Source organism: Trachemys scripta, chromosome 5, assembly GCF_013100865.1.
Source record: "Trachemys scripta elegans isolate TJP31775 chromosome 5, CAS_Tse_1.0, whole genome shotgun sequence".
NCBI classification, from domain to species: domain Eukaryota; kingdom Metazoa; phylum Chordata; order Testudines; family Emydidae; genus Trachemys; species Trachemys scripta.
The window spans coordinates 83,943,178-83,958,088 of NC_048302.1; the positions used below are offsets into that span (position 1 = coordinate 83,943,178).

The 14,911-nt window shown below is 38.8% G+C and overlaps 1 protein-coding gene across 2 annotated transcripts in view; it reads right to left on the reverse strand.

The window, feature by feature from the left end:
- Positions 1-447: 447 nt before the first annotated feature.
- Positions 448-14,911, reverse strand: part of ZDHHC2 (zinc finger DHHC-type palmitoyltransferase 2) — a 68,511-nt gene continuing 54,047 nt past the window's right edge. For both annotated transcript variants that reach the window (XM_034771084.1, XM_034771082.1), the window contains exons 11-13: positions 9,665-9,774; positions 9,048-9,134; positions 448-3,053 (exon numbers count right to left, since the gene is read on the reverse strand). In XM_034771084.1, the coding sequence (XP_034626975.1) occupies positions 9,085-9,134; positions 9,665-9,774 (160 nt within the window). In that variant the 3' untranslated portion in view covers positions 448-3,053; positions 9,048-9,084. The remainder of the gene's footprint in view (positions 3,054-9,047; positions 9,135-9,664; positions 9,775-14,911) is intronic.

A 14,911-nucleotide genomic window follows, 5' to 3' on the forward strand; every position in this document is an offset into this window, starting at 1 on the left:
TTCAAATTGTTCTGGCAGGCATGTGGGGAATTTGCCTCTGCACACAAAACAGGCCTTAGTGATCACACACACAACGCCTATGTGTGCACATGGAGGCCTTCCATTTCTACCCCTTCCTCCCTGGAGTGAGAGAGCTGCTCCAGGAACCCCTCTGAGGCTGTATTATTTTTAAACACTTGTTTCTGCAAGGCTGGAGAAGGGCTGAAGTGCATTCCCTGTTCCCAACCCACCAAAGAGAGCTGTCCACATTCTACTTCCTTCCCCTGCACAGATCCAGGGCCGGCACCAGCTCAGCAAGCAGGTGCTTGGGGCGGCCAACGGAGGGGCGGCACATCCGGCTCTTCGGTGACGGGTCCCTCACTCCCTCTCGGAGTGAAGGACCTGCTGCCGAATTGCCACCGAAGAATGAAGAGCTGCCGCTGAAGTGCCGCAGATCGCGATCGTGGGTTTTTTTTTTTTTTTTTTTTTTTTTTTTTAATTTTTGCTGCTTGGTGCGGCAAAAACCCTGGAGCCGGCACTACACAGATCCCAACCCTACTGAGAGCTCTTCTTATAGGTCAGAGGAGGAAGGAGATCCAGATTTAGAGGGACCCCCTTCTGGTATGAATTTTATAGCAAAGACACTGTATATTAAATCATATTTACTGTTCTATAGTAATATAATATTACATTAAACTTACATTAAAGCTAATTTTTAAGAAGTTGGACATGTCACTTCATATGTATATATTTTTAATGCACACTCGTGATTTTGACAGACAACGCTGCAGCTGAATAATTACTTACAAACAAATATACAGATTATGAAAGCACGAAAAATTAAAGTATTTAGTCCTTTCTCCACCCCATCTCTCTGATCATGTTGACAGTTACCAACTTTTAAATAAACACTGATACAAAGTAAACTCCTGACAGAGTAACACTGAGGAAACAAGTAGTGTGCTATGGAAATCCTGGCTGCAAAATGTTTACATGGATCATGTAAACAGTGTTACCCTCAAAGGCTAGTTTAAAAATGTTCCACATCTATAGATCATATGCTGGCACTTCCGGTAATGGAATCTATAAGAGATGTCTTCAGATGAGTAAAATTTAAGGAAAAAACTCATTCATAATAATAAAAAAACATTAAAATCATACCTGCTGAACACTTTTCCCCAGAGACATTGGTCCATGTCAGATCAAAATTCTCATATAAAAGTGATAATGGTTAAAACCATCCCAGGAGAACAATTTTGAACCAATGATCTAGAATTATTTGGTTGTAAAAGAGGTAATAATAATAATGTTTTACTGGAAACAAAAATTCTAACAGTAATTTACTCCAGTTCCCTGTGTTCTGAACATTTCTTGTTTCTTAAAGATTTACCTTCCTGCTATTACAAATACAGAAATAATAATGGAGATCAGTTCTATATCCTGTACTTTATCTTTCTGTTTTATATGATCCTGTGATCCAATCTGATCAACTGAGTTTTGAGAGCTGAATTCCCTATCTGCTTCTCAACTGTTCCCTGATCCCATAGTCTTACGTGCAATTTTAAAGATCCCTATTTTAATTTTTCTAGCTAGCCTACTAGAAAGTTAATTATTTTTAAAATGGTTTTGCAATTAACATACTTTGCATTTTGTGTAAACATTTTGTAATACCGTAAGTGTAGTGCATATAAAGGCACAAGACAGAGTAAAATTTGTGTCGCTGAAACTTCCTTGGTTTCAGAAACTAGCAATACACTTTTTTCTTTTTAAATCTGGCTGGTAAACTTTGATCCTATGAAATCCAACACCTGATTGAATATGTACACATCTCCTTCCTACTTTCCCTGTAAAAGGTTTTCTATGGGAAAAAAGTTTGGGTTTTTGATGTGAGTGATCGGATGTCCAGATGTAATAGAGCAAATACTACACGTTGTTATAACAATGAAAGTCTTTGTATGTACATCATTAAGTTGCAACATTTTAAATACGACTGAGAAAGGAAAGAGCTTATGTTCAATAATTAGTCTGTAATGATTACCAAGCCATGAGAAGCATATTAATGTTCTTGGGCCATGTACTTCTCAAACTCCACAATTTAGATTAAGCATTTTTGGTCCAAATGTTTCTAAGTAACATTAAGTCCACACATTTTATTTTTCTAAAGAGGTGCTGGCCCAAACTAAGAAGCTGTATCACAACAATCCCAATTTCACAGAAATCATCCTGTGCAGCTGTAACTGAAAGCCCTAACATCCATTTACACACACAGTCCATCTCCAATATGGGCCTCTTCTTACTACTCTACTAAGAATGAAAATTAACCTGAACTGTAAGCACACAATCCAGTTAAGTGAGAGGTTATTTCAGCAATTAAGTGTTTACAATCCAGCAGTCATATCTGTATAGGGGAAGGGCGGATACTATCTGCAATCAAGTCTACCAAAATAGTCTAAGATGATCCAACCTGTTTCATTTAGGTTGATTTTAAATCATAAATTAGCTGACTCAGTCAGAATCTGAAATCAAAATATGGTACCTGACCAATCAGTAAGCTACTCAATTACCAAAAATCAATGCTGATAATGCTTTTTCATGGATAAAGCCAGCAGCACAAAATGTATAATTCTTTTTTTTTTTAAATAACCTACTTACGGCCATTGAAATTCATAAATAATATCAAGATTCAAAACTGATGTAAAAGCATGGACGGGCTATATGTAAGGAGTTTACGTTTTCTTGTGCTATCAGAATACCAAAGTAAAAACTAGCCCTTGAATGTCCACAATAGTAAATTTTGTCCCGCTAATCCTAATGAAAGGATTCCCCCTTTTTCCTCTCATAATACTCAGAAATGTCCTTTAGCATTTTACCAGTAATTTGTGTACGTTGAAACATTCTTAATACAGTTCAAAAATATCAGTATGTCTTATGTTTCAAGCAATGACATGGCAACAGCTAATCAGCTGTCAATTTCTTCTGAGCATATCCACACAGGAGCAGACAGGAACAGCTGGCTGATAGGGGCTGATTTTTGGAAGAATGCATCTTCCTTTCATCAGCAGCTTTACCTTGAACTGGAACAGAAAGCATAAAACTCCAATAATATTTTAGAAACACAGGCACATTTAGCAATTTAATGACATTTGTTGCAATAACTTTTACAGGAAAAAACAATTTATAATGGAACATTTAAGCAGTGGATTGATCAGGGGATTGGCAATAGAGCTGCCTTCAAATCAATCCATCTTAGGCTGGTAGTGATCAAAAGTTGTGATCATCTTATGGGTATTCTATTGCCAACTACGACGTGAAATTAATTGGTAATCTAAGTTCAGTTCCTACAGGTATGTGCCTCATAAGAACAACTGTTACAAGTGGTACTAAAATAAACCATTGTTGTCAGTCTAAGTACACACACCAGTCTGAACGCCTACCCCTAACAGTGGTGCCAACAAGCTTGTAGCACAGTGTCAGAAATGTGGCGTTGTGCTTCCACTATAATGGTGCTCTGGAGAGAGAAATTCTTTCTTCATTAATATTAATATAACTGAGAATGTAATTTTTCACTGTTTCTCTATGAACTTTCATAGGCACAATCCAACTCAGAAAAGTTTATATGACATACATGAAAGAACTTAGTAAATTCAAATTCAATTATGTAAGTAACAACAGAAATATTAGTCCTGGGAAAGTACCTCCAAAAAGTTTTCAGAAAGAGTTGAATAAAATATTAAATTTACACCAGCTGTATTCAGATTCTTTTGTGTTAGCGTTCCATGAATACTTGTATGAGTAACTTTACTTGTTAAAAACAAAACAAAACCTCACGGGCATAGTGATTTTTAAGCAAATACTCTCAAAAAGAAAGATATACAAGTATTCAGACCAGAAATCTGATTCCAAGTTATTCATCAAATCGGGGACAGAAACAATAGCATGCAGGCTGTGTCCCCAATCAAAACTAACAGTTCAAATTCTGAATACTTTCAGACTGCTTACAAACAATGTACAGTCTAATAATTAGTCATAGTAGATATTCATTGGAACAAGGCAAATACTATATAAACAAAAAAAAAAAAATCTATGTGCTACTCACAGATAATATGCAAATAGGAAAGAGGTTATGTTTTTCAAATTATTCATTATGCATTATTCACTCAAAAATATATTTCTTCTTCCTAATTTTAATTTTGTAATAGGAGCTTTGAAAGCTTAATATATGAGCATGTGTACTGATAATTGCCATGGCCATTGTTATACTCCATTTTTTGTGACTGCAGCCATTAGAGCAATGGATTCCTTTATTTTAATGGAAAATATCCATGAATTTGGGGATTTTGCATTTGAGTGGATGGATGAGATAATAGTCAAACAATTTCAATGAGAACCTTGAGAGTTGCCAAGTTAAAAACTGCATTTCATAAGGTATTATAAAAATAACCAGGAACTCTGATTATGACTAGTGGTTATTCTACAGGTGATTTGAAAAGTCATTTTATGGAGTTCCATAATATGACCCCAAACTAACTTACAAAAAAAAAAAAAAAAAAAAGTGTCTCCAGTGTTTCCTAGGCTGCCTTGCTAAAAAATCTCAGCATGTAAATGGTCCCAGGCAGACAATGACATGTATAATTAACTGAGGTGAGTGAGGCAGCTATTTTTCCGTGGTGGCTATTGTTTTGCTAAGATAAGACTGGGTTCAACAGGGTGCTTGCATGTCATTTGAAGACTATCCCTCAACAACTTTTTGAGAGGGTTTTGGAGCGGGCTGACGGTATGCTTCCTATAATGACAAGGGGTGGAAATGAATTTCTGTAGGTGTCAGATTCTCTTGGAATGATTATTTCAATGCTGCAGTGATTTCATCATGTTGTATAGTTAGTGAAAGTGTTTTAGTGCCCAGAGCCTTGGGTAGGCACCGTGACATTGCACTCCATGTTTTATGGAAATATGTTTATAAGTGTGAATATGATGTAACTGGAATATGCTTCATGCAAAAGGTATCATTACAAAGCTTATGATCTGCTGAGTGTGTTCATCCTATTTGTTTGCATGTATTTAACAGCATGTGACCTCCAGAAGAAGAAAGAGGAGCGTGCATGTACCAGCAATGCAGATACAGGTGAGCAACCGTTTTCATGTTCTCTACACAGGTACTAATGCAGAGAGTGGACTAGATGATACATCTGAGGGAAGGGAGCAGAAGGAGACTCCACCAATTGTAAGGCATGAGATGTACTGTCCTAGGGATGGGGGTTCCACAACCACCGCTCCCAAGAGAAGGAGGCGGGTGGTGGTGGTCGGGGACTCCCTCCTCAGGGGGATTGAGTCATCTATCTGCCACCCTGACCGGGAAAACTGAGAGGTCTGCTGCTTGCCAGGAGCTAGGATTCACGATGTGATGGAGAGACTACCGAGACTCATCAAGCCCTTGGATTGCTACCCCTTCCTGCTTCTCCACGTGGGCACCGAAGATACTGCCAAGAATGACCTTGAGCAGATCACTGCAGACTACATGGCTCTGGGAAGAAGGATAAAAGAGTTTGAGGCACAACTGGTGTTCTCATCCATCCTCCCTGTGGAAGGAAAAGGCCAGGGTAGAGACCGTCAAAGTCAACGAATGGCTATGCAGATGGTGTCAGAGAGAAGGCTTTGGATTCCTTGACCATAGGATGGTGTTCTAAGAAGGAGGCGTGCTAGGGAGAGAGGGGCTCCACCTAACGAAGAGAGGGGCATCTTCGCAAGCAGGCTGGCTAACCTAGTGAGGAGGGCTTTAAACTAGGTTCACCGGGGGAAGGAGACAAAGCCCTGAGGTAAGTGGGGAAATGGGATACCAGGAGGAAGCACGAACAGGAGAGCGGAAAGGGGAGGACTCCTGTCTCATACTGAGAAAGCAGGACGATCAGCGAGTTATCCTAAGTGCCTATACAGAAATGCAAGAAGCCTGGGAAACAAGCAGGGAGAACTGGAAGTCTTGTCACAGTCAAGGAACTATGATGTGATTGGAATAACAGACTTGGTGGGATAACTCACATGACTGGAGTACTGTAATGGATGGATATAAACTGTTCAGGAAGGACAGAAAAGGTGGGGGAGTTGCATTGTATGTAAGAGAGCAGTATGACAGCTCAGAGCTCCGGTATGAAACTGCAGAAAAACCTGAGAGTCTCTGGATTAAGTTTAGAAGTGTGAGCAACAAGGATGATGTCATGGTGGGAGTCTGCTATAGACCACCAGACCAGGGGGATGAGGTGGACGAGGCTTTCTTCCAGCAATTAACAGAAGTTACTAGATCACAGGCCCTGGTTCTCATGGGAGACTTCAATCATCCGGATATCTGCTGGGAGGGCAATACAGTGGTACACAGACAATTCAGGAAATATTTTGGAAAGTGTAGGGGACAATGTCCTGGTGCAAGTGCTGGAGGAACCAACTAGGGGCAGAGCTCTTCTTGACCTGCTGCTTACAAACCAGGAAGAATTAGTAGGGGAAGCAAAAGTGGATGGGAACCTGGAAGGCAGTGACCATGAGATGGTCGAGTTCAGGATCCTGACAAAAGGAGAGCAGCAGAATACGGACCCTGGACTTCAGAAAAGCAGACTTTGACTCCCACAGGGAATTGATGAGCAGGATCCCCTGGGAGAATAACATGAGGGGGAAAGGAGTCCAGGAGAGCTGGCTGTATTTTAAAGAATCCTTACTGAGGTTGCAGGAACAAACCATCCCAATGTGCAGAAAGAATAGTAAATATGGCAGGCGACCAGCTTGGGTTAACAGTGAAATCCTTGCTGATCTTAAACACAAAAAAGAAGCTTACAAGAAGTGGAAGATTGGACAAATGACCAAGGAGGAGTATAAAAATATTGCTCAGGCATGCAGGAGTGAAATCAGGAAGGCCAAAATCACATTTGGAGCTGGCAAGGGATGTTCAGAGTAACAAGAAGGGTTTCTTCAGGTATGTTAGCAGCAAGAAGAAAGTCAAGGAAAGCGTGGGCCCCTTACTGAATGAGGGAGGCAACCTAGTGACAGAGGATGTAGAAAAAGCTGTACTCAATGCTTTTTTTGCCTCTGTCTTCACAAACAAGGTCAGCTCCCAGACTACTGCACTGGGCAGCACACCATGGGGAGGAGGTGACCAGCCCTCTGTGGAGAAAGAAGTGGTTCAGGACTATTTAGAAAAGCTGGACAAGTCCATGGGGCTGGATGCGCTGCATTCAAGGGTGCTAGAGGAGTTGGTGGATGTGATTGCAGAGCCATTGGCCATCATCTTTGAAAACTCATGGCGATCCAAAGAAGTCCCGGATAACTGGAAAAAGGCTAATGTAGTGCCCATCTTTAAAAAAGGGAAGGACGCGGCTCTGGGGAACTACAGACCAGTCCACCTCACCTCAGTCCCTGGAAAAATCATGGAGCAGGCCCTCAAGGAATCAATTCTGAAGCATTTAGAGGAGAGGAAAGTGACCAGGAACAGTCAGCATGGATTCACCAAGGGCAAGTCATGCCTGACTAACCTAATTGCCTTCTGACCGATGTGACAAAGTGGGTATTCACCCACGAAAGCTTATGCTCCAATACATCTGTTAGTCTTAAAGGTCCCAAAGGAGACTCTGTTGCTTTTTACAGATCCAGACTAACACGGCTACCCCTCTGACACTAGGCTTAGACTTGCGTGTTTTTGCTTTATTTTGCTTGATGACTTACTTTGTTCTGTCTGTTATTACTTGAAACCACTTAAATCCTACTTTTTATACTCAATAAAATCACTTTTGTTTATTAATTAACCCAGGGTAAGTGATTAATACCTGGGGGAACAAACAGCTGTGCATATCTGTCCACCCTCAATAACACTGATAGACAATCTATGAGTTTACCCTGTATAAGTTTTATACAGAGTAAAACGGATTTATTTGGGGTTTGGATCCCACTGGGAGCTGGGTGTTAGAGACAGGAGTACTTGTTAAGTCTGCAGCTTTGGGGGCCTGGTTCAGATCCTGGGTCTGTGTTGAGCCAGACACACTAGCCTGCTGCAACAAGACAGGGTTCTGGAGTCCCGAGCCATCAAAGAAAACGGGCTCAGAGGTATTTTCAGCACATCAGGTGACAGTCCCAAGGGGGTCTCAGTGACGGAACCAGTCATAGGCATCTTTTTATAATTTTAAATCTAAATAAATAAAAATAAATAACTTAATGCACAGAAGTCACTGAACAGCCTTCAGAAGGTAAAAGCTTTCAATTACGATCAACCCAACGAAGAGTGTGATATTTCACTGCCAATTCCCAGAACATTATCATCAAGTCCCTTTGCTTATTTTTCTTTGCAGATTAGGATTTCATCGACTTGTTCCCATGAATCATCAATTTTGCAGTTCCATAAAACAGACATCATTTCTTAGCTGTGGAACATCAGTGCTTAATATGCTAACCTTCTCCAGACTGTGACCCAAGACAATGCTTAAGAAGTTATCAATATGATATAGACCTCTATAGTCTCCATTATTTCTAATGATTAATGGGAATTGGCTGTGTTCCTTTTTGGCATGAAAGAACAAAACTACAATTTCATTTATTCCAAGCTGTACCACTGAAATTATCTTCTAGGTCTTTGCCTACTTCTCTTGATCCAAAATACTATCACACAGTAGCACTGATCTAGTGGATTGAGTTCAGGGATGAGAGTTACAAACGCTTTAATCTGAATCCTAGCTTTGGCACTGAGTTGCTGTATGGCCTTGGCTAAGTCAGAACTTCCATGTCTCTGTCTTCCTACTAGGCAATGGCAATAATAATACTTACATGCCTACATCTAAAGAGTGCTGTAAAGATTAAGTTAATTATTTAGAAAAAGTATTGTTCAATCAATAAATCTGTATTTTAGGATAACCAGGAGAAAGTGTTTCAATGTCTGAGGTAGGAACAAAATTAAATTGGAAACAGCAAAAATGCTGACAAAGTGAAAATAGAAACAAAACTACCAAGCATATTTTTAATAACTTTTCTATTGTGTAGAAGCACCTCGGAATGAGTTTAATTGCAGAGTGGCAAATAAAACACAGAAAATACTATCTTACCTTTCCTTGAATATTTAGATGCTTCCATTAACAGTGACTAGGTTTCATTTTCCACGGTTAGTCCAGGATTACTCATACCTTTGGGGACTGGAAAAAATAATGTTGTAAAGAAAAAGTGTTGTATATTATTTTTAAAAGATATTAATCAAAACAGCATTATATTTGGTTGCCAATCTTCTCCTAGTTTTGTTTCATGATCCACTGTGTGTAAATACTGAAAAACATGTATAATTATACAACATCCACTAGTTGTAATAGTCATGAAGGTGCCATCACATTTTGGAACAAGTGATTAGCTAGAATGATCACTTCTCTGATTAAAAAAAATATTGGGATTGATCTTGAGAGCCAGTGAACATCTGCAATTCATATTATCCTTCGTGAGAGTTGCAAGTATTCACTCTCTATAACCATCAGGCTCATTAATAGAAGTATAAGGGACATTTTACCAACATGCACCCTAAATATTACACTTTGTAACAATAAATTCTTTCCCTCCTTGCATCTACATCAAATTAATTTGATCTCATAAAGAAGTCTTCAGCCATTTTCAGATTACATCTTTCCAACAAGAATTTACATTAAAATTCAACGGGTGTAACAAATTAATCTCTTACCAACTTTGCCCTTTTCGGTATTTGCACTACTTTCCGTCCAAGACTGAGTATCAGTAAGAAGGTGGCTCTGGGAATCTCGTAAAGTCTTTGGTGGAAAAAGGTGATTCTCACTAATATGTAATTAAAAGAAAATAAAAATAAAACAGTAAAGATAAACTTTTAGTTAATACCAATATCATTACACATTTTAAACAACTGCTCCTGTAACTGTCTTACAAAAATCTTACCTTGGTCATTTTCTGCTGAATCTTTTATTCTAATACAGGCTAAATTTTAGTTCTGTCACAGAGACAGGGTACAATCTAAAATATAATTGTTTAAAACAGAACAGAGAAACATTTAACTTACATTTTAACTTTGTTCTTTGGTAAATGTGAGGGACTGGTTAACATGTTTTTACTAACTCCAAACCCACCTAAAGATTTGGTTCAAAACAAGGATCACATTTCATTTATAGCTGAAAAAATGCCAGTTGCCAGCTCCAGCTAAATGTAACCGATGCTTCTTATACCAGCAGTCCCAATCTAACAGCACACCTGCTACTAGCATTCTACATCCTCTGTCCCCCAACCTCAGAGTATGTTTACACACTAGCTGGGAGGTGTAATTCCCAACTTGGGTATGTACACAAGCTAGCTGTGCTTGAACTAGTCCCAAAACTAGCAGTGGAACCATGACGTCATGGGCAGTAGCTTGGACTAGTGCCAAATATGTATCCAGGGGCTAAGACAGGACCGTATTTGGGCAGCTAGCCCAAGCTGCCACCCAACCTGCTTCGGCCACACTGCTGTTTTTAAGTGCTAGCTCTCGCAGAGCTAGCGCATATATGTCTACCTAAGATAGGAGTTACACTTCCCAGCTGCTGTGCAGACATACCCATGGAGAACAGTGAGAAGAGGATCTCTGCCCAATCTAGTCCACCTCCTATGGTCACCTATTTTCTTGCTTTTCAGCATGGTGCAAGAAGAATGATATGAGCAGTATTTGTTATTAATGAAAGATACATACCTAATTAACTAGGCATTATAATTAAATCAGTATCCACTCCTTTTATATGTGTAAACTGCCACAAATGCCCTACGCTAAAAATAATATAATCATGTTTCCTTGATTAGGCTTTTAACTAGTACTGTTTTCTATAGGTAATAATTATAAAAAATTAATCAAGTGAAAATAAAGTTTTTATTGGAGAAAATATTAGAATTAAAATACAACTGCTTTATTTGACAGAATACTTCAACCTAGTCATCTGCCTCAGAGAGCAAGTGCATTCCTTTTGCTATGGCAGTGGTTGAGGTGAAATATGTCTTTTTCTCTTCATCAATAGTGTCTGCAAAATCTCAGCAAGAACAACTGTTCTGACTTGTAGACAGCTGGATCAATACAATCTGTCTTAGAACAGCAAAAGTTAAGAGTTTCTTGCCATGAGGAGCTGTGAATTTATTTCTCAAATAAGATCACTTTGATTTGGCCAGTCTTCTTGTTGTGTAGAAATAGCATTGAAGCAGAAGATATCAAATGTGTACTCAGTGATTTTTATCCAGTTCTGATTAATGAGTGTTTGAATATGCTAGGGAGTCACATCAAAGACTTGATGGGATAAATCTTATGACTGGAATACTGGGATGGAAGGGTATAACTTGTTCAGGAGGTGTTGCATTGTACATGAAAAACATATTAATTTGTTCTGAGTACCAGAAGGAGGTGAGTGGCAAACCAGTTGAAAGTCTCTTGGTGAAGATAAAAGAAAAAGAAAAACCAGGGGCAATATCATGGTAGGGGTCTACGAAAGACCACCAAATCAGGAGATGGTGATGGATGAGGCATTTCTAGAACAAGTAACAAATATCCAAAACACAAGACCTGGTAGAAATGGGGGACTTTAACTACCGAGTCATCTGTTGAAAAAGTAATCCATCAAAACACAAAATGTCCAAATAAGTTTTTGGAATGCACTCGGGACAGCTTCTTGTTTCAGAAGGTGACTGGGTAGCTGCAATTTTAGATTTGATTCGGACAAAGAGAGGAATTGGCTGTGAATCTGAAGGTGAAAGGCAACTTGGGGACAGTGATCATGAAATGATAAATTTCATGAAACTAAGGGAAGGAAAGAGTAAGAGCAGCAAAATAAGGACAATGGATTTCAAAAAAGCAGACTTTAACAAACTCAGAGAACTGGTATAAGTAAGGTTCCATGGGGAAGAAAAATCTAATGGAAAAAGAAATTCAGGAGAACTGGCTGTTTTTCAAGAGGCAATATTAAAGACACAACAGTAAACTATCCCAGTGCAAAGGAAAGAAGAATAGCAAGAAACCAATATGGTTCCACCAGGAGCTCTTTAATGACCCGAAAATCAAAAAAGAATCCTAGAAAAAGTGGAAGCATGGACAAATTGCTAAAGAGTAGTAAAAAAGGACAGCACAAGCATGTAGGATAAGACACAAAATGAGGTACACTCACAAGAAACATAAAAGCCAACACGAAGAGTTTTATACATACATTAGGAGTAAGAGAGAGACAAAGGAAAATGTAGATCGACTACTTGACAGGGAAAGAGAGCTAACAACAGACAACACCAAGATTTTGATGTGTTGAATGCCTATTTTGCTTCAGTCTTCACTAAAGAGGTTAATTGTGACCAGCTGCTTAAATATAATTAATATTAACAAGAGGGAAGGAACACAAGCCAGAACAGGGAAAGAACAAGGATATTTAGATAGCTTAGATGATTTCAAGTTGGCAGGGCCTGACAAAATTCACTTATGGTACTTAAGGACCTAGCTAAAGCACTCTCAGAACCGTTAGCGATTATCTTAGAGAACTCATGGAAGACAAGTGAGGTTCCAGCGGACTGGAGAAGGCCAAACATAGTATCTATCTTTAAAAAGAGGGTCTTGGCAAATTATAGATCAGTCAGCCTAATTTCAATTTCTGGAAAGATACTGGAACATATTATTAAACACTCAATTTGTAGAGGATAATCAGGTGATAAGTAATAGCCAACATGGATTTGTCACAAACAAATCATGCTGACAGGCTTATTGACCTAGTGGATGGGGGAAAGTAGTAGTCATGATATATCTTGATTATAGTAAGGCCTTGACACAGTCGCACATGATATTTTCATAAGCAAACTAGGGAAATATGATGAAGATGAAGTTACTCTAAGGTGTGTGCATAACTGATTGAAAAAACATAGTCGAAGAGTAGTTATCAATGGTTCAGTGTCAAACTGGAAGGATGTATCTAATTGGGTTGGTCTTAGGTCTGGTACTATTCAATATTTTCATTAATGACTTGGATAAAAGAGTGGAGAGTATGCTTAAAAAATAAAATCAGCAGATGACACCATGCTCAGAGCATTTGCAAGCTCTTTAGATGACCAGATTACCTTCACAAATTGGAGAATTAGTCTGAAATAAGATGAACTTCAATAAAGGCAAGTGCAAAGTACTCCAATTAGGAAGAAAAATCAAATGCACAACTAGAAAATGGGGAATAACTGGCTAAGCAGTAGTACCACTGAAAAGGATCTGACAGTTATAACTGATCACAAATTGAGTATGAGCCAACAATGTGATGAAGTTGTAAAAAGGCTAATATACTGTGAGTGTATTATCAGGAGTGTTGCATGTAAGACACAGGAGGCAATTGTTTTGCTCTTCTCACTGGTGAGGCCTCAGCTGGAGTATTGTATCTAATTTTTGGATGCCACACTTTAAGAAAGATGTGGTCAATCTGGGGAGAGTCCAGAGGAGAGCAACAAGAAGATAAAAGGTTAAGAAAACCTGACACGTGAAGAGAGGCTAAAAAACGGAGCACGATTATTTTTGAGGAAAGAGTGAGAAGGGACCTGATAACAGTCTTCAGCTATATTAAGTACTGTTGCAAAGAGGACAGTAATCAATTGTTGTCCATGTCCACTGATGGTAGGACCAGAAGTAATGGGCTTAATCTGCTGCAAGGGAGATTTAGAAAGTTTTTCCTAGCCTAACTATAAGGATAGTTAAATACTGGAACAGGCTTCCAAAGGAGGTTGTGGAATCCCTATCACTGGAGGTTTCTGTGACCAAGTTAGACAACACTTATCAGGGACTCTCTAGATATACTTGGGCCCGTCTCAATGTGGGGAGGATGGACTAGATGACCTCTCAAGGTCTCTTCCAGTCCTACATTTCTATGATTCTATATCCTTAGTGAAGTCCGTGGACAGACATAAGATTTATATTGACTAAAATTAGCCTTTGGAAGGCTAAGCTGCCAGACACACTTATCAAGTTGTGGGTAAGCCCCCGCTCAAGAACTCTCATTTGAACATTAACAGTCTCACCAAATATCAGGCTCTCTCAAGCCTCCCATTTGTAGGAAAAGTAATTAATAAAGGTGATGAGCCAAATTCAGATATACTTGGTGTCTAAAAAAAATTTCTAATCTTTATAATCTCTTCTGTTATTGCTTTGTGATTGAATCTTGTAATTAAAGTGTCTAATATCCATGGCCAGGAGTGCTACAGCAATTAGTAAAACAACATTAATAGTGATTTTATATATTATTGCTACATACTTAGGAAAGCTTTTCCATTTTTCTAAAGTTGAAGAACTAGACAACATTTCATGTCGTGTAACAAAATAGTAGGTGAGGTTGTAAGAAGATAATGGTCTATTGATAAAGAAATACAATTTTATTTGGATTTATCATGAATGTTAGAATTACTGACTGAATGCAGCTTGATCGCCTTCTACTGATCTCTGCCAACATTAACAACAAATATCAGACACACTTTCAGTTACATAAGAAATTGCTAAAAATTGTGCCACACAATGTTACACGAGTGCTACTATTATGTAACCATATCTACCTAGGTTAAGAGGCATTTACATCAGTTTATACCAGTTCTGAAATGATTGCAGCTGTGAAAGGTGCTATCACTAGGATTGATAGTAGCATCTAAATATGAGCGAATCTGACACTGAGACTGACAATTCTGGAATCCCACATTGGTAAAGGCTAAGAAATATACAGAAGTAAAAAACAGTGATATTTTTTGGAATTTTATCATTTGTATTGCACATTGCCCCAAAAGCACCACTCAAGATTGGGGCCCAATTGTGCAAGATGCTGCACAGAACACAAAAAAGAAAGAGCCCCTATACTGAAAAACTTGGAACTTAATTTGGGAATATCTCAAACAGGCTCACCAATTAACTGTTTTAGTAGCTATTCAAAGTACAATTTGTTGTGGCTAG